Source organism: Diospyros lotus, chromosome 2, assembly GCF_014633365.1.
Source record: "Diospyros lotus cultivar Yz01 chromosome 2, ASM1463336v1, whole genome shotgun sequence".
Classification (NCBI taxonomy): domain Eukaryota; kingdom Viridiplantae; phylum Streptophyta; class Magnoliopsida; order Ericales; family Ebenaceae; genus Diospyros; species Diospyros lotus.
In genome coordinates this window covers 3,110,520-3,131,469 of record NC_068339.1, presented here as the reverse complement: position 1 = coordinate 3,131,469, position 20,950 = coordinate 3,110,520, and the positions used below count along the sequence as shown (strand labels likewise).

The window sequence follows — 20,950 nt, the reverse complement described above, 5'->3', positions numbered from 1 at the left end:
ATCCGGATTTTCCCCTTCAAAAATCGGCATCTCCAGCCTTCTTCCCCACACTTCTGGCCGCTAATTCCCTCCAATTCCACCCTCGAACTCCCTGCCCATTCCAATTCTAGGTGATACCTCGGAATTTTGGGTAAATTTCGAAGGTCTATCCCCCTTCTTCGCTTTGCTCTTCCTCTCCCATTCTTGATCCTCCCACTTAGTCCTCAAGTATGCAAACTGATCCAGCATGACTGCTATATTCCTTTCCATCAACTGCACCTCCCCTCTCATGGTGTCGACTCTCTTCTGCATCCCCTCCATCTTCCTTCTAACTCCCCACCTCTATCCGACAAATTCACCATTGGGATCGTTGGGCTCTGATACCAAAATTGGTGGGATCTCAAGAAAATTGATAGGATTCTGATTAAGTAAAGGAATACACTGCTGGAATTTCAACCCCAGATTACAAGGAATGAAAAAAAAAATGTAAACAGAGGAAAGAATGGGCATTCGAGAGGCCCAGAACTCTCCCATAGAATCTACTCAATTTCTTCACACCTTTCTCTCTCTTCTATTCCCTATTTATAGGTTGTTGTTCTCCATAAGCGCATCTGGTTATACACATGCTAGTTTGTTACACAAACCAGCCAAGTTCTGATTCTACCCTTGGTGCACATGCCGGCTGTTATGCAAGCCCAACTGTGTTACCATTCTGCCCTTGACTCTTGAAGCGCCTTTGATAGGTCCGTTGCACCGAAGGCTTATCACAAACACAGGTTACAAAACCATCAGATTCTGTGGAAATACCTAACCCAACAACCTCTCTTGCTAAACAAGGTAATTTCCATAAGTGCTATCTCTCTAAATTGTTGAATATGAATGATTGGATTGTGGATACCGGAGCCTCAGACCATATGACCAGTTTCTTGCACGGATTGACTGATTACAAACAATGTGATAGAGCTATAAAGGTAACTATGGCAAATGGTACCATCTCTTATGCTAAGGGTGAAGGCTTGGTATACCTAACTAATTTGTGGTTGAAATATGTCTTATATGTGCCTAAATTGAGATACAATCTATTGTCAATCAACAAAATCACTAAAGACATGAATTGTAAAGTAACTTTCTCTCCAACTTATTGTGTATTTCAGGACCTAATTTCGAAAAAGATGATTGGCAATGCTAAGGAGAAAGAAGGCCTATATTATGTGAAGGGAGTTGCTGGTACTCCTACCTTTTCTAAGTTACATAACCCATTTTTATCTTTTGCTATCTTAGATTCTAGCATCCAATTATGGCACAAACGATTAGGCTATCCAAGTTTTAGATACTTAAAAATCTTGTAACCTCATTTGTTTGTCAATAAAATGAGTGAATCTTTCAATTGTGAGCAATGCATTCTTGCCAAACAAACAAAGCTTCACATCCTATTCATTCTTATCAACCAACTAAACCATTCTATCTAGTACATAATGATGTATGGGGACCAACAAAAATTCCAAATCTAACACACACTCGCTGGTTTGTCAGCTTTATATATAATCATACCAGGGTATGTTGGGTATTTTTGCTGAGAGAAAAATCTGAAGTATACAAAATATACTTAATGATTCTTAATGTTTTCCAAACCTCAATCCATATCCTTTGATTGGAAAATGGAAGGAATATTTCTCCACTGAATTTGAAGCCTACAACTAGAACTCTAATGTTTACCGACTCAGTTCCTACTTCCTACTGGGGAGAAACCATTCTCATGGCTACCTACCTCATCAATAGACTCCCCACTAGGGTTCTCAAATTCAAAACTCTCTTGAGCACTCTCATTGCTTCTAACCTCTCCTTACCCGAACGCTTAATTCTTTGTCCCCAAAAGTATTTGGACGTATAGCATTTGTTCATCACTATCACTCCAAATTAAACTCCAAGTTTGAAGTGTGTATTTGTTGGCTACTCTCCCACACAACAAGGCTACAAGTGTTATTGCCCTAACACTAAGAAATTTTTTTTGTATCTTCTGATGTCTCCTTTATTGAAAATCACTATTACTACTGCACCATACCTCTGCAACGAGAGATTCCTAGTGCAGAGCAAGGTAGGGATGTTAGGGTTTTTCGTGAGACAGTTACCTCTTCTACTTCTATTCCTAACTATGTAACTAATCAAGGGGGAGAACAGCTAATTCAAGAAGAAATTCCTAAGTCACAACCACCACTTTAGGTGTACTCTCGAAGGACTCTTGAACCAAAGCAAAGCCATTCATTAACCCCGGAAGAAGGTCTGGTACCTGAAGAGGATGAAAGAGATGAAATAGCACTACCTGAAGCAATGCCTATTGAGGAGGATAACAGAACAGAAAATGCAGAGACTAAAGCAAAGCCTAAACTATATGATTTGGATATTCCAATTGCTTGGAGAAAGGAGGTGAGATCATGCTCTAAATATCCTATTTCTAACCATTTGGTATATTCTCGGTTGTCTCCAAAATTCAGGGCATTCACTGCCAGGGTTGATGAAGTGCAAATCCCTAGGAATATCAATGAGGCTTTAGAAATACCAAACTAGAAAAGGGCTGTAATGGAGGAAATGGAAGCATTGGAAAAGAATGGCACATGGGAAGTGGTGAGTCTGCTTCAAAACAAAAAAGTGGTAGGAAGCAAATGGGTGTTTATAGTAAAACACAAATTTGATGGGAGTATTGAGAGGTATATAAGGCCAACTTAGTGACCCAAGACTTCACCCAAATACATAGTATAGATTATGAAGAAACTTTTGCACCAGTTGCAAAGCTCAAGTCTATACATGTATTATTATCTCTTGCAGCTAATTTAGATTGGGAATTGCACCAATTAGATATCAAAAATATATTTCTCAATGGAAACCTAGAAGAAGAGATATATATGAGAATTTCTCTTGGTTTTGAAGAAAAAGGAAAAGTTCATAAATTAAATAAGTAATTGTATGAGCTGAAACAATCCTCTAGGGCATGGTTTAAAAGATTTAGCATGACTTTAGGGGCATTATGATCACACTTTGTTCACTAAACATACTGCTAATGGTCTGAAAACTATCTTAATAGTTTATGTGGACGATATTATTATTACAGGTGACAATCAGCTAGAAATAAAGGCACTAAAGGGTCAATTGCAACAAACATTTGAAGTCAAAGACCTTGGACAACTAATGTATTTTCTAGGGATGGAAGTAGCAAGGAGTAAGGAGAGAATTTTTATTTCTCAAAGAAAGTACACATTGGATATATTAAAGGATACAGATAAACTTGGTTGTAAGCCAGCCAGCACACCCTTGGAACCCAACTAGAAAGATAAGAAGGATGGGACAAAAACAACAGTGGATAAAGGTAGATATAGGTTAGTGGGAAGGCTGATTTATTTATCTCTTACACGACCTGGTATTACATATGCATTGAGGGTAGTGAGTCAATTTATGCATTCACCCACTAGCAAACATCTTAATGCTACTTACTATATCCTAAGATACCTTAAAGGGACTCCTAGTAAGGGGATCTTATTCAGGAAGAATGAAGACCAAGGAATTCAAGGTTTTGTGAATGCTGATTGGGTAGGTTCCTTAGAAGACAGTAAATCCACTTCCAAATATTGCACCAAAGTATGGGGTAACCTTGTGACATGGAGAAGCAAAAAACAAAGTGTAGTAAGTAGAAGCAGTGTTGAGGCAGAATACCAAGCTACAGCTCTAGGCATATGTGAGGTAATATGGCTAGGGAAGTATATGGAAGACTTCAAGGTACCAAACACTACTCCTACAAGGCTATATTGTGACAGTAAGTCAGCCATCAATATAGTAAACAATCTGGTACAACATGACCGAATGAAACATGTGAGAATCAATAGACATTTTATCAAGCAGGAGATTGAAGATGGTGGTATCAATCTGCTATATATTCCTACAAGTTTACAAGAAGCTAATATCCTCACCAAAGTAATAAACAAACAAGGTTTTGAGCTAATTAGAGGCAAGCTGGGAATAAAAGACATTTATTCACCAGCTTGAAGGGGAGTGTTAAGGAAAAAATTTCAATGGAAGAGAAGAGTCCCGAAGTTAAAGGGGAAAAATAAAAAATAAGAGGGATAAGAACAGGTTGAATAAAAGATACAGAAGAAGGATGAGATCAAAAGAAGATAAAGACTACAATTGTTCCCAAAAATTAGGAGAAGATTTTTTCTATCTTTATCTGTTGTATTGTAAATTTGAACTTGTATTTTAAATTCCTAGATTTTAGAGATAGATGATAAATAGTTTATGTATTTAAAGGCATCATGTGATCTAGTGAAAGGTTAACAAAGGGGAAGATTAGACAATTAGTTTTGCAATAAGAAATTACCACCAAACAAGGTACCTTTCCAACTTGTAGTCAAAAATTGATGCCATCTTAAAACCAGGAAGAATACCCTGTTCCTTTTTATTCCGCTTTTCCTTAATATCAATACTTGGTCTTGAATGCTCTTCATCTTCTTGGACATAAGTTTCTTCGAAGCCATAACCTGAAGAAAAAGATTCAGTTATGAAAAACCATGGATTGCATGATAATTGGCCAAAAGCATTGTCCAAAAGCACAAACAGTGGCACCTTAAAGGGTAGGATGTCATTTATTATTAAATACTACTGATTTTAATAAAGCACAAACTCATCAAAGGGGGCATTTCATAGTCAGTGTCTAAGAAAGAGTCAAAATCAGTTAAACATCTTTTCATCATCGCTGCTGCAAAGGATTACGGTCACTCGCTCCCTGTTGGTTTAGCATCTCCTGTATGTTCCGGTGGAAAATTGATGACCACATTAAAGGGCCTAGAGTATATAGAGCAGGAGGCAGGCTTGGTGTCTGTATCTTCCATGTAGACAGTTTAGAGGGCACATGATAGAAGATCTTTAGATAGGGTGCAGTTGTCTACTCTTCATCTTGAGCAGATTTTGAAGATATTGTGCAGCTGCGTTTTAGGTGGACTTTAGCTGTCCTTGACTGAATTTCTTATTTTGAAGACACCTTTCAGTGAATTGAATGTGCAGCCCACAGGACCTTTTTTCTTATTTATTTGTTTATGGTTGTACCTACCACTATTTTACTTACTGAAAAAAGCTAAAGACAAGTGTTGTTTTCCCTTAAGTTACATGGTCCACCCTCATCAACATAACCATGCAAGAAATAGTCTCCCAGAGAAGCCAATGTGCACTAGAATTTTGCACGGCACATTCTGTATACTTCTTAATCAGAAATAAAAATCAAACCAGGAGGACAGAGCACCAGCAAATTGCAACAGAAAGCTTACAACAGCCATGAGTATCTCCCATCTAGTCCCATAGCAGAGAAGTTTTTACACTTGCTTGGGGGCATAGAGTGGGAAGTTTAACGACCCTGCACGTGCACCACTCTTAGGGGCTCTAACATTGGACATATTCACTTATCAGAAAAAGAAAAAAACAACAGCGGGCATATTGGTTCAAAATCATGCTGCCGCAAGCAAGCAGATACACGCAAGACCTATTAATTGCATCATTGCAGATACCTTAGTAAATTAGGCAGCAGTGCGCAATTGGACAGGGGTCGTCCCTGGCAAAAACATCTGACATCTGAGTGTGTGTGTGTGTGGGGGGGGGGGGGGGGGGGGTGGTTGGAAGCTGATTATTACTTTGAAATTTGTTTTATGTAGCAAGTAGCAACTATCAAGGCTTACAACAATATAAGGCAACTGTTTTCTCAGCCAAGGAGCAAAGCAATATTTTCCATCAACCTACAGCATCAATAAAGTTTCGCCTCACAGCACTTTAAAATAGTTGGTGCCCTCATTTTCAAAGGGAATCCCTAAACCTACACAAAGTTTGAAACTCATCAACAAGATTATTAACCCATAATATTCAGTTTGGACTGAGAAAAGAATGCACGCACGCGAGCGAGAGAGGGAGAGAGGGAGAGAGAGAGAGAGAGACTTGGTGGGAGGCTCATAGGTATGATATGAGTTACAAGCGCTTTACAGAAGATATGGCCACAGATATAAGTGATTGGCAAATAGAATTCATGTAGCCAACCCCATAGTGGGATTAAGGCTTGATATGTTATTACATAATCAAGTTTGAACCAAGTACCAACCAGGTGCATAGACATCCTCATCTTCATCATCAAGTTCTTCAAGTGCCCCAATGCCAAAACCAGGAGCCGCCCTTCCTGCTGATGCATTCAAGCAAATGAATAGAATAACTTTGACTTCGAGATAACAAATCCATGCAAGAACATAATGCCATGGGGGGGAGAACCTAGAAGTTTAAAATAAGTTGCCAGCCAAAATAGTCAAAGAGCACATGTCTTACATCTCAAAGCAAAAAGGCTTTCTTTCATAGAGAGTGGTTTCCTACGCCCCAACTGCTCATCTCCATGCAAACGTGACCTTTTCTTCTCTATAAAGAAGACAAAAGTTCAAACAGCATTAGGGTTTCCAGATACTGAATTACTAAGCATTTGGCTTATTTCAATGAACTACATACCTCTAAATTCAGGTGCATGTTTGAATGGATCATACCCTAACCCATGCAAGTCTTGTTTTGGGTTGCACACAAAAACCTGAAAAAAATGGAAAAAGAAAATACAGGCTTACTTCTTTAGCTATCAAAATCAACAGTTCTAAAGATTCAATTTGTGTAGTACAAAACTAAATCATTTGCAGAGAAAGGGCACAGTGCCTCATATAAGTACTTGTTAAAGTACAGAAGAGAATTTATCCCATGGGGGATAAGATCACACATCCATACTCTACAGGCATATCACAGAAGCTGATGGAACAATCTCCAACAGTGTTTAGTACATGCAACACCTTCCACACCACATTCATGCATCATGATGACTTAAATATCAACTAGCTTAAAAAATATCCAAATCAGTCATGTTCATACCAACAGCTTCCTCCCCATATATCAGCAATGCCAGAAGACCTGTTTGCGAAAATAGCAGCAGCCACTACAAACTAAGATAAATATAAGGCACCTCTTTTTATTCAGTTGTTACAAATGGTTGCCAACTTGTCAGGAATATGAGAGAAGCAAACTGCTTTCTCACCACCCAAGATTAAACTTAGCTGATAATTTTAACTCCGGAATCAATCAAGAGTGGAAAAAATTGCATCTACCCCATAAGTCAACTCCACCCTCTCGCACATCACAAAATGATCTTATTTTGACAAAGTGATCGTCAAAATACTGAACATGCACTGTCCTTTTTCTTGTGCTAAATGTGAAGAATTTCTTTTCTGCTCTTTGGAGAAGTTTAACATAGATTGGTTCCAAGAGATGTTGACTTCTCTTTTTCCTTGGAATATTTTTAGTGGCTTGTAGTTAAAGGACCCAAATCCAATTTTTACACAGAATAAGAAACTAGGAAGGACTTCATGTATCTTCTGATCTGTATAACTGCATCATAATTAATATCAAAAGCCAATAGAAACTCGAGACTTTACCATGAGGGTAATTATTAACAACTAGAGGACCCTTTGCCTTCCAGATCATCAAAATTGATGACAAATAAGATGGCTCTTTATTTTCACAAAGGCAATCATGGTATTGAAAAGAAAATATCACTTCATGCAAAGAGGGTATAGGTTTGTCCTTCCATCTCTCCTTTTGTGCATGGGTGGTAACCCTTGCTACCTTCTTAATATACATGTATATTATTCAAAGGAGAAGAAGAAGAAGAAGAAAAGGTTACTTACACTAAAGCACTAAACCATGCACGCCATAAAGACAAAAAAGAGGACGCAGTTACATTATCACTTGTTCAATAAATAAATGAACAAATTGAAGAATTATGGCCAATCACAAATGGAACCCATGAAAACCTCTTAAGAACAATGATTTTTAGCCCAAAAGTGTTGGCTAACTAAGTAGTGCGAATGGGTGAAATACTCATTTTGCCCTTGCTTGGTTTTTTAACATTGTTAAAACCAAGCAAGGGCAGAATGGGTATTTCACCCATTCATCCTGCTTAGTCAACCAACACTCTCAGATTGTATATCATTGTTCACCTCTTAAAGGCTTCATATAAAACCGAAGGGCTGAAAGAGTAAAAAGAAAGTACTGGTAATTTGTTCTCTTCTTGGGAGTTGGGAATTGGAAAGAAATTGAGCACTCAACATTCAATTGAAAAAAGATGAATTTCTAATTCAAATAATATAATTGCTAAGGAAGTCCATTTACTAGTGTGCTTTGTGGAAACTGGTGATCATCGTTGACGGGAAGCTCCACGGCACTTTCAAGCTCACCCTTAACAGGCTCAGAGCCAGTAAGCTGTGCTACTGTTTCATCAGAAGAAAATGCCAGAAAAGCTTTCCTAGCTTCCCTACGAGCATCTGCATTAAAACAGCATATGACAGAATACATTTGAGCGAAACCACATAAACAAAGAAAGGAGGAGACAATGGGACATGAAAATGAATCAGAGAACAAAATAAACATGGAAGACTTCTTGATATCTCAAATGACAAGTACAAGGAAATATCAAGCACAATCAGCAAGAGCTAAAGTGAAAAAGAAACAGGAGCATGAAAAGGGGGAGAGCAGGAAAAGGAGGTCATAGTCCTTGTTAGAGTTTGTCTAGAGTATTGAGGCAGGCGACAGCAGTAATTTTTATAGGTCATTATGTAGTTTAGAGAGTAGAGATAGGCAGTGGACTCACTTGTAAATAACTGTCAAGTTAGGGGTAAAACCGGTAATATCCAGTTTTTAATAGCCTAGGAATTGTCGCCCTAATATTCTATAAATAGAGAGGAGGGCTAGACAATAGGCGAATAATTCAGTTGTTTCTCGAGAAAGCTTTGAGAGAGGAAATGTTGTGTTTTAGAATAGCTTTTGTAATCTTGAGAGAAGGCTTGTAATCGAGGGGGGGTGCAACTGATGTACTGTGATCATTCTTTCTGAATCAAAGAAGGCAGCTCTTGGAGGGTTCTTAAGGCTGGATCTAGGATTGCATATTGCAATCTGAACTAGGATAATCTCGGTGTTCTTGTGGATGTGTGGTTTGCGTTTCTATTCGTGAATTCTTATACCTTTAATTCTGTTTTTGTTTATTATTTCTGTTGAATTCATTAAATCTGTTCCTAAGATCAAATCTGTGAGCGTGTGTGATTGAGTGTGGCAAAATTACTGTCCGAAAAAAACTGTTCAGTGATCCTAGGTATAACAGTCCTAAGAAGAAAATACTTTCTGAACCCCAGAAAATTAGCAACAAAGTTCTGTGATTAATGCTTTGACATGTTTGTGCAATGCCTAAGAACCGTTAAACAATCACTTTGACAGTGATGATAAGAAGTTTACATTTGTCTAGGATAAAACAAAGGCACTCTGTTATCCTTTTGCCTTGTAAGAAAAATTATGTGGGAGTTACCAATAAGCCACTCTTATTTGTGATCAAATGTTCATACTTCATCCTATTTCTTGAAAACACTATTAACAATGATGCCATCATATTCCATGACAAAATCTAAAACAATTTTTTCCCACATTATTTCTTTCTCCAAAGCCATGTCTTCCATGCACATCTCTATACTATACCCATTCACTTCCCTACCCACAAAAGTAATCAGCCCTGATATTTTTCAATCCTCAAAACACATGTTTCTAATATCAGCATTCTGAAAATATTCAAAACAGGGTCTTTGTTCAAATGAACTGAGCCAAGTGAGAAATATTCTGATGTGAGTCAACAAACAGCAGTTCAACATACAGTAGGGATCTAGAATTTGATCAGTGAAATGCCAGTAGACTTCAGTTGGCATGACATGACATACCATACATTGAATTAGTCCGTGAATCCCTTATTGCATGACCATGCCGCCATCCCATCTTCAGCAGCAACTTTGCTCCTGATCAACCACAAAACGGGGCATGAGAGATGCAGTAACCACAGCTTAACTGCAAAAAAGAGTTCAGGCTTTAAAAAGAAAAAAAAAAGTGCAGTAAAGGACAGTTCAAACTGGACTGACCAATAGAATCTGTTGCTGGAAGTACTATTTCATCAGGAGCAGGTCCAGGAATAATTGATGGCCTGCAGTGCAGGAGAAATGGGGCAAAATGTCATAATACAAATATATCTCTGCCAATGGGGAATAAGGGGGAAAAAGAACTCCAGATACAATAATAAAAAGATATGCCCCAGCAACCTGCACAACCAGAAGAATTAAAAGCAAAAAATGATGAGTAAACCAAAGAAAGCAACACTATATAAGGCTCCCTCCCACCATTCCTTTCTGACCTTACCATTGGATGCAGATAGACATACGACATGGAAGAAAACGCAAAATATAGATACTAAGTGAAACAATTCACTAAGGACAAGAAGCAAGAAGCATGTGACAGCCAAACCTAATACAAAAAAGCGATTGAAATGTTAACCTCCCAAACTCATAAACATGCAGCAATGCTAAAGATGTTTTGTTGCACAAGTAAACAGTCATGAAATGTGCACCCCAGTAATAGGAAATAAACATAATTTTACCATCTAATATTTGGGGATGGGAAAAGGGATGAAACCAAAAAAAAGAAACCAAAGTCCAGCTAGAGGTACAAAATTTTTTATATAACTTTCCCATTAACAAGCTAAACATACACCATTGAACACTTTAAGCCCAACGCTTATTTCTTGGCCAATGTGATAATGTCACGACCTAAGGGTCCATTTTGTAATTTTTTTTCAAACTCTTACAAGTAGGCAGTAACTAACTGATTCGGTTATGTGTAATGGCTCTTATACCCTCACGAGATGGCTGTAACCGCCAAAGGCATGACCTATAAAGGCTTAGATGCTTGAGGATGGGAATTTATTCACGGAAATAATATTGAATTCTTTCCCTCCAATTGTCCTCTCTTAATTCTCCCCCCAAATGCTCTCTCTCTTTCCCCCCCTTTTCTCTCTTCCTCAATTCTCTTATAGTTTCGAAAATTCAAGTCTCGATCCAAAGACTTGTCAATTGGTATCAAAGCCACTTGTCCTAGGCTATGATTCCAGAGTAAGAGTCAATCATCGGAGTAAGCTTGGAAAACGTAATTTGGAATGGCAGAGGGCACACGAATGAAGCAACTGGAGAATCGAATGGTGGCGATGGAGTATGGGCTAACGCAGACGCAAGAAGCGGTGACCCAGAGCAGAGAGGAGGTACAATCCATTAAGGAAGAGCTGCGAGAGGACATGGCAGCTTCCCGAAAGGGCGTGTTGAGAGAATTGGCCCAACAAAGGGAGTCGATGGACCAACGGATCAGCAACATGATTAACATGCTGTCCACACTCCCTCAATTATGGTTACCGCCAAAGTTTCCCCATTGATCAATACCAGAGGCTGGGACTTTCAGACAAGGAATACTACCGAGATCTCAGGGAGCAGGGGAAGCTGATAATTCACACATAGAGGAGACCAGCGATCAGGTAAGGGACTTGAATTACCCTAGAACCAGCCAAGGACCCCTTCCTAGGCTAGAGATACCTCTATTTGAGGGATCTAAATCGAGACGGTAGATCCGCAGGTGTGAGAGATACTTCCAATTCTATAGTGTCCCTGAAAACTAGCGAATCACATTAGCCTCGGCCTATCTTAATGATGTGGCCGATTGTTGGTATCAAGGATGGTCCAGATCCAGAGGTATGGCGGCGAGATGGATAGATTTTGCAGAGAGATGTGTGTTAGATTCAGGGAGAGAAATATGGCTGACGTAATTAAGGAGTTTAACAACTTGAGGCAAAAGGGGACAGTGACTGATTATTAGGAGAAGTTTGAGGAATTGGGATCATTAATGTGGAGTGCTCAACCCACTCTCACCGATCAATACTTCGTCTCTAGTTTCATTAGCGGCCTTAAGGATGAGTTAAAATCGATGGTGAAAATGATGATGCCAACCACGATAAGAGAAGCAACAGAGAAGGCAAGGCTACAAGAACTCACGCTTGAAGCCATTTTCAGGAGGAACAAGGCTGTGACTAGGTTGTTTCCTATGAGAGGGGCCTTTAGTGGGGGATCTTTGAAGGCTATGGTGCCCGTAGTAGCTTCAGGAGGGCAAAAAAGGGGGATCCAATGCTGCGGCAAATAGGAGCACCACCATGGATTAGAGGAGAATGTCAGGTTTATGTTTCAAGTGCGAGGAGAAATATAGCCAAGGGCATCAGTGTAGAAGACAATTGTTTAACATGGAAGAAGGGGACGGGGATGAAGAAGAAGAGTTGGAGAAGGAGGAAGAAGAAGACGAGAAGGAGGAACCACCATCAGAAGTACTTGAAGAGGAACAGTGACGTAGCAAGAAGAAAAAATTTCAAGCAAAATCTCTAAGAAATCAAAGGGAACTGGATTCCACCAGAAAGTATAAAGAAATTTCTAGAATTCTATAAAAAACTGCCACTAAGAGAAAAGAAAAAGACTTTAAATACTACCCTAGCAACAAGCAATCATAATAGCAAACCCTAACATGAAAAAAAACTAAAATAGACATAATCTAAAATAGAATTATGCTGTAATTACTGTTCTGTCCATGTGCACCGTTCATCGTTACTGTTCACCGACACTGTTCACCGCTACTGTTCACGACATTGTTCTATATCAGTCCCTTCCACCTCTGAGGAACTCGACCCCGAGTTATATTCTGGATAGAGGGGTTCGGAATCTTCAGGTACTCATACAAGTCTGCCACAGTGAAGGTACTAGAAATTCCCATGGAGGTTGGCAAATCAAGGATATAGGCATTGTCGTAAATCCACTTAAGCACCTTGAAAGGACCATATTTTCGAGGCTTCAGCTTGTTGTAGGTACCAGCAGGAAACCTCTCTTTCCTCAAGAACACCATCACTGAATCGCCCTCCTGAAACTGCTTATTTCGACGGTGAGAATCGGCCAGTGTCTTATACTTTGCATTAGTCCTTTCCAACTTTTGCCTTACCTCATCACGAATAGCAACCACTTCTTTAGCCAACTGTTCAGCAGCTTTATTCGTACTCTTACCCTTAGGTAGCTTTGCCAAATCAACAACATGATGGGGAACTTCGATATACACAATAGCAAATGGAGATCTACCTGTAGCTATGTGAACTGCACTATTATACGCGAACTCAATTTGAGCTAATACATAATCCCACTGTTTTGGTTTGTCTCCACACACACTTCGAATCATATTCCCAAGTGTACGATTTGTGACCTCTGTCTATCCATCTGTTTGAGGATGGGCAGTGCTGCTTCTATTTAATTTCGTCCCAAACAATTTCCATAATGTAATCCAAAAGTGCCCCAAAAACTTCGTATCTCTGTCAAAAGTAATGGATTTGGGAACCCCATGCAAGCGAACAACCTCCTTGAAAAACAGTTTAGCTACATTCGAGGCATCAGAAGTTTTTCGACAAGCGATGAAGTGAGCCATCTTGGAAAATCTATTGACTACCACAAATACTAAGTCAACTCCTCTTTGAGTCCGTGGTAATCCCAACACAAAATCCATTGCAAGATCTTGCCATATGCCTTCGGGAACAGGAAGTGGCATGTACAATCCTATATTTTGGACCTGACCCTTCGCCGTTTGGCACGTATAATATTTTCGGACTATGTTGCCAACATCCCTCTTCAACTGAGGCCAGTAATATCGTTCCTCCAAAGTAGCTATGGTTTTGTCACGCCCCAAATGTCCGCTCAAACCTCCACCATGTAGGTCCCGAATCAACTTCTCACGCAAGGAAGAGGTAGGAATACAAAGCGGATTGCCCTTAAACAAATACCCATCGTTGATATGGAAATCTGCCATAGGCTCGTGATTCACACACTTGCTCCAAATCTGCCCAAAATCATCATCACCTCTATACAACTCCTTTAAGCATTCAAATCCCACAATTTCCTGGGAAAGTGTGATTAATAGAGAGGCTCTTCGGCTGAGGGCATCAGCAACTTGATTCGAACTCCCAGATTTGTGTTTGAGCATAAAAGGAAATTTCTGTAGAAAAGTTACCCACCTAGCATGCATCTTACTGACATGCTTCTGGCTGTTAATAAACTTTAAGGCTTGGTGATCAATGAACAACACAAATTCCTTCTGCACAAGGTAGTGTTCCCATTGCTTCAAGGCTCTCACAACTACATAGAATTCTTGATCATAAGTGCTCTATTTCTATCTGGCCTCACTCAATTTTTCAGAAAAGAAAGCCACAGGTCTCTTTTCTTGAGAGAGTACTGCTCCAACACCTACACCACTGGCATCACATTCAACCTCGAATACCTTGTCAAAACTTGGCAAGGCTGGTACTGGGGCAGTGCACAACTTTTCCTTGATGAGGGCGAAACTCTTATCTTGGTCCTCTCCCAAACTGAATCTTCTTTTCTTCTGACATTCAGTGAGTGGTGCCACTATGGTGCTGAAATGTCGTACAAATCGCCTATAGAAAGTGGCTAAGCCATGGAAGCTTCTCACATCGGACACTGATTTTGGAGTCGGCCAATCTCGGATTGCTTTTGTCTTCTCCTCATCCACATGTATACCATCCTCACCAACCACATAGCCCAAGAATAGGAGTTTATTGGTGCAGAATGTGCACTTCTTCAGGTTGATGTAAAGCTAATTTTCTTTCAACACATCCAGGACTTGTCTCAAATGGGTGAGATGCTCTCCTTTGTTCTTGCTGTAAATGAGAATATCGTCGAAATAAACAACAACAAAAGAGCCAATGAAAGGTCTAAGTACCTGGTTCATTAATCTCATGAAGGTGCTAGGAGCGTTGGTCAACCCAAAGGGCATTACCAACCATTCGTAGAGCCCCTCCTTACTTTTGAATGCAGTCTTCCACTCGTCCCCGGGCTTGATTTGAATTTGGTGTAGCCGCTACGAAGGTCTATCTTTGTAAACATACTAGACCCCGAAAGTACATCCAGCATGTCTTCAATTCGTGGAATAGGAAACCTGTACTTCACAGTTATTTTATTGATGGCGCGACTATCAACACACATGCGCCAAGTCCCTCCTTTCTTAGGCACCAACAAAACGGAGACTGCACAAGGACTCATGCTCTCTCTGATAAACCCCTTCTTCAATAAGTTTTCAATCTGCTCTCTCAAAATTTCATTCTCTTTCGGACTCATTCTGTAGTGAGGCAAATTTGGAAGGCTTGCTCTTGGCACGAGGTCAATCTGGTGCTGGATATCTCGCATAGGAGGCAATTCATTTGGGAGGTCATCTGAAATCAAAACTTGAAAATCATTTAATATTTGTTGTACTTCAACTGGGACCATGTCTCCTTCCTTCCCAACCACCATAAGCCCTTTTACCATTACTGGGCAGATGCAATCAGAGTGCCTTGCAAAATTCACAATTTCTTGCTCGCTGCTTGTGAGAGTAAGAAAACTTTCTGACCTTTGTTTGTTCGCACTTCCCGTCTGTTTGAGAGGAGCCATAGCGATCTTATAGTTGTCCCACATAAATAACACCACATTGTCATGTCCCCGGAAAGTAGAGTCAACATCAAACTGCCAAGGGCGACCCAAAAGAATATGGCATGCATCCATGTCAATGACATCACATATCACCTCATCCTTATAACGTTTTCCAATGGAGAGCGTCCCTCTTCTTTTGGTGACAAGAGGACTCGCTGCAGCACCAAGTTTAGTCTCTCCAATCCTTCCTCAACAGCAAACTCTACTCCATCATAATCACCTTCATCCGCCACTTCTTCTTCTACCTCTTAAAACGCTTCACGCTCCACCAAGTTAGCTTGTCTTCGTTCTGGACAATTATTGGAGCGATGTCCAAATTTTTGACACCTATAGCAAATATCAACTGAAGGTCTGGCATACAGATTCTCCCTTTGAGTTGGAACTCGCCCTGCTCCTCTATTAGCAAATTTGGTGTTGCCTCCTTCTATATTAGCCTTGTTCTGGGAACTAGATGAGCTAGCAGTCGTTTTTCCTTTGTCAATAGCACTGTTTAGTGGTTGTTCAATAGGTGTGGCAGCCCTACGATAGTTGGTCGCCGCTCTCTCAACTCCAATCATCTCAGCCTTTAATGCCATGTTAATGGCTTCCTGTAAAGTCCAAAGATTCTGCAATCCAATTTTATCTTGCAAAGCAATTTTCAGTCCATTAATATACCTGGCTACTTTCTGATTTTCAGATTCGATCAAATTGTTGCACTCGACTAGTTTCATGAACTCATGGGTGTAGTCCGACACTGATCGGTTGCCCTGTGTGCATCCCAAATACATGCGATATAAAATCTGCTCATAGTCAGCGGGTAAAAACCGATCCATCATAAGTTGTTTCATCTTCCTCCAGGTTCGAACCCTATTCTTTCCCTGTCTCTGGCGAGTTTTCAGCAACTGATCCTACCAAACAGCAGCTGCAGATTTCAAACGAAAAGCTACCATCTTAACGATTTTCTCCTCAGGGACCTCCATAATCTCCACAAATCGCTCAACTTCCACCATCCAGTCAAGGAACTCCTCAATCCTCAAGTTTCCCGAGAAAGGAGGGATATCCGCCTTAATCCTATAGTCGTCACAGGTGCCTCGATGTTGGTGTTGACGATTGTGGTATTGAGGCGGATCCTCAAAATCCTCTCCGGAATCTGATTCACTGTCTTCAATTGCAGGCCGCCTATTGTTTCCTCGTTGTCTCTCACCATGGGCATTTATATCGCGGTGATTCCTTTGGTTAGGACGCTGCGGATTGCCAATGTTGGTTGGTGGAGGGTTTCCAACGTCGTTTCCTCTGCTATTTCCAACAACCTGCAACAGCAATTGGCGAATCTCTCCAAGTTATGTGGACAGATTGTCAATCCGTTGGTTTTGGGCATTAATTTCAGCCTTCATGGCAGCAATCTCATCACCCATGGTCGATTTGATGGAGAAAGATAGCAGTCAACGATATGGAGACGGAGAAACCGTGCTCTGATACCACTTGACGCAGCAAGAAGAAAAGATTTCAAGCGAAATCTCTAAGAAATCAAAGGGAACTGGATTCCACCAGAAAGTTTAAAGAAATTTCTAGAATTCTGTAAAAAACTGCCACTAAGAGAAAAGAAAAAGACTTTAAATACTACCCTAGCAACAAGCAATCATAATAGCAAACCCTAACATGAAAAAAGACTAAAATAGACATAATCTAAAAAAGAATTATGCTGTAATTACTGTTTTGTCCACGTGCACTGTTCATCGTTACTATTCACCGCTATTGTTCACGACACTATTCTACATCAAACAGGGATCGGAAGGTGGGGAGATTTCCTTCCACACCTTAAAAGGGGGTCCTACAGAGAAGATAATCAAAGTCAAGGGCCATGTGGGAAAGAAGAAGCTCATGGTGCTAATAGCCAGTGGTAGCACCCATAGCTTCCTAAATAAAGCTACAACCAAAAAATTGGGGTGTAAGTTGACCCACACTACTCCCCTATCAGTGACCATGGCCAACAGACACAAAATGTACAGCCACTGCAAATGTGTGGATTTCACTTGGATGATGCAAGGAAACGAGTTCAAGGCTGATCTGCGGGTTTTAGAGTTGGGTGGTTGCGATATTGTGCTCGGTGTGGATTGGATGAGGATGGTTAGCCCATTAACCTTTGAGTTTAACAAGCTAGAGGTAACAATGGAAATGGACTGTAAGAAGTTAACGTTGGTGGGAAGTTTGGAACAAGGGGAGTGTAAAATGATCAAGGGGAAAAAGCTACAGAAGTTGCTGGTGAAAAAAGGGGGACAAATATCCCAGCTCTATTCAATACATGCCATTGAAGGAGAGGAGTCAGACCAAACAACAGAGTATCTATCGAAGGAGAGGAAAGATTCCCACATTCCCCATTCTAAGGTAACTACTACTTTAGATAGCTTGCATGTACTACTAGAAAACTTTAAGGACCTATTTCATGAACCAAATTCCCTACCTCCCCGAAGGCCCTTGGATCATGCCATACCCCTTAAACCTCATACCACTCCAGTGAACATTCAAGCCTATCGATACTCACTTACACAAAAGGCAGAGATTGAAAAACAAATCTCCAGCATACTAGCTACTTCATTCATTCAACCTAGCCAAAGTTCATTTGCATCCCCTATTTTGTTGGTGAAAAAGAAAGATGGGACTTGGAGATTTTGTGTTGAATATTGTCAACTCAATTCTTACACCATCAAAAATAAATTTCCCATTCCCCACATCAATGACCTACTTGATGAATTGGCAAGAGCCAGGATCTTTTCTAACCTTGATCTTAGGTCCGGATACCATCAAATCCAGATGAAACCCATAGATATCCCAAAAACAGCATTCCACACTAACTAGGGCCTATATGAATTTGTTGGCATGTCCTTTGGGCTGACAAACAAATGCACCAACCACCCCTTATGAACCAAATATTTGCTCCTTGCCTCCGAAAATTCATCCTAGTTTTTCTTTGATGATATTCTTATCTACAATCCAAACCTAAACCAACACCTAGCCCATCTTAAAATCGCATTTGAGGTCCTTAGAGCTAACCATTTGCATGTCAAGCTATCCAAATGTATTTATGCCAAAGATGAGGTGGGCTATTTGAGGCACATCATATCAGGAAAAGGAGTCAAAACCGATCCCAGCAAGGTCACAACAATGGTGGAGTGGCCTAAACCCTGGACAATGGGGGAACTTAGGGGATTTTTGGGATTAAAAGGCTACTATCACAAGTTCATGAGACACTATAGAGTGATTAGCCGGCCCTTGACAGATTTGCTTAAGAAGAAAGGGTTTATCTGGAATCTCCAAGCAAAAGCAATTTTCCTAACTCTGAAGAATGCCATGACGCATGCCCTTGTGTTAGCCCTTCCAGACTTCACCAAACAATTTGTGGTGGAGATAGATGCGTGTGAAAAGGGGATTGGTGCGGTACTAATTCAAGAAGGGAGGCCTATCGCTTACATCAATCAAGCTTTGGAACCTAAACACCAAGGTTGGAGCGTATACAACAAAGAGTTGTTAGTTGTGTTAAAGGCAATGGATAAATGGAGACATTACTTAGAGGGCAATCCGTTTGTAATCAAGACAGATCATAAAAGCCTAAGGTTTTTCTCCCAACAAAGGCTGCAGTCCCAATTAAAACTAATGGGTTTAGATTACACTATCCTCTACCGAAAAGGTAAAGAGAATGTAGTAGCAAATGTACTATCCAGGAGAGAAGTCAAAGAAGATGGGGGCCAATGCTATGGGATTACTGCAGTAGGACCAAAGTGGGTTAAGGAGGTGGAGCAAAGTTATGAACATACAGATTGGGTGCAATCCCTTTTACCCAAATTGGCAGTCCAACTAGGGGGATAACAGGGCTACTCACTATCAAATGGTCTCATCAAATTTCAGGGGCATTTGGTGATAGGAGATAACAAGGAGTTGAAGGAGAAGATTTTGAAGTCCCTCCATTGCTCACCCCTAGGGGGCCACTCAGGGATCCAGGCCACCTACCACAAGATAAGGCAACTGTTTTTTTGGCCAAGGCAAAAGAAGGATGTAGTGGATTTTGTGTTAGCCTCGAAACATGCCAGAGGTACAAACACGAGCAAGTGCCATACCCTGGCCTACTACAACCCTTAGAAGCGCTGGAGCAATCGTGGGAAGGTATCTCTATGGATTTTGTGGAAGGCCTACCCAAGTCTGAAGGGAAGGATGTGATATTAGTAGTTGTTGACAGATTGAAAAAATTTGAACACTTCCTCAGCCTAACACACCCCTTCTCAGCACAAGAAGTGGCCAAGGTGTTCCTAGATTCAGTGATCAAGTTGCATGGGGTCCCTAAAACAATTGTGTCCGATAGAGATAAGATCTTCACCAGCAATTTTTAGCATGAACTATTTAAGAAGTTGGGAGTAGTTTTGCACATGTCAACCGCTTACTGCCCTCAATTCGATGGCCAAACGGAGAGCATAAATCAATGCCTAGAGACTTATTTGAGATGCATGTGCTTCACCAAACCAAGGAGTTGGAACAAGTGGTTACAACTAGCCCAATGGTGGTATAACTCCTGTTTTCATAGTGCAATCAAAAGGAGCCCCTTTGAGGTAATGTTCGGGAACAAGCCCCCCCTCCTACTAGCTATAGCGAGCGGTTCATCTAACTTGGCGACAGTAGAGCACTACTTACAACAGAGAAGGGAAATGCTCTTTGTCCTTAAAAAACAGCTAACTAATGCCCAGAATATGATGAAGCAGGCCGCAAACAAACAGAGGAGTGACAAGGATTTTGAAGGTGAAGAGGTTTCTGCAACAACCTTTCACGTCCACATCGATATCCAAGCTCAACCCCAAGTATTTCAAGCCCTATGTCATAGAAGCTAAGGTAGGGAAGGTAGCTTACAAACTGAAGTTGCTCGAAGGGATATACGTGCATCCCGTGTTCCATGTTTCTCTACTTAAGAGATCCACTGAACCAAGGGCATCCACAAGCCCGTAGCTACCAGAGGTCGAAGATGAATAGGAGGAACACTGGGAACCAGGGCTATTAAAGATAGGAGGGTGGTACACCAAGGTGCAGTACCCCTCATTCAAGTTTTGGTCCACTTGTCGCACTTCCAGCCTGACCATACCACCTGGGAATACCTCCCCAAGCTGCTGAAGAAGTTTCCCAGAGCTACCAGCCTACTTTGAAGACTTCTTGAGAACAAGAATGCTGTTGAAGGGTGGGGGAGTGTCACGACCTAAGGATCCATTTTGTAATTTTTTTCAAACTCTTACAAATAGGCAATAACTAACTGATTCGGTTATGTCTAATGGCTCTTATACCCTTACGAGATGGCTGTAACTGCCAAAGGCATGGCTTGTAAAGGCTTAGATGCTCGAGGATGGGAATTCATTCACGGAAATAATATTGAATTCTTTCCCTCTAATTTTCCTCTCTCAATTCTCCCCCCAAATTCTCTCTCTCTTTTCCCCCCTTTCCTCTCTTCCTCAATTCTCTTATAGTTTCGAAAATTCAAGTCTCGATCCAGA

The 20,950-nt window shown here is 40.6% G+C and overlaps 1 protein-coding gene across 1 annotated transcript in view; it reads right to left on the bottom strand.

The window, feature by feature from the left end:
- The window catches only part of LOC127794230 (G patch domain-containing protein TGH), a 34,767-nt gene that overhangs the window by 11,195 nt on the left and 2,622 nt on the right, over positions 1–20,950 (bottom strand). Inside the window, 7 exon segments of the mRNA XM_052325175.1 lie at positions 4,361–4,505; positions 6,107–6,184; positions 6,325–6,411; positions 6,499–6,574; positions 8,200–8,351; positions 9,789–9,863; positions 9,984–10,045. Of these exon segments, the coding sequence (XP_052181135.1) occupies positions 4,361–4,505; positions 6,107–6,184; positions 6,325–6,411; positions 6,499–6,574; positions 8,200–8,351; positions 9,789–9,863; positions 9,984–10,045 (675 nt within the window).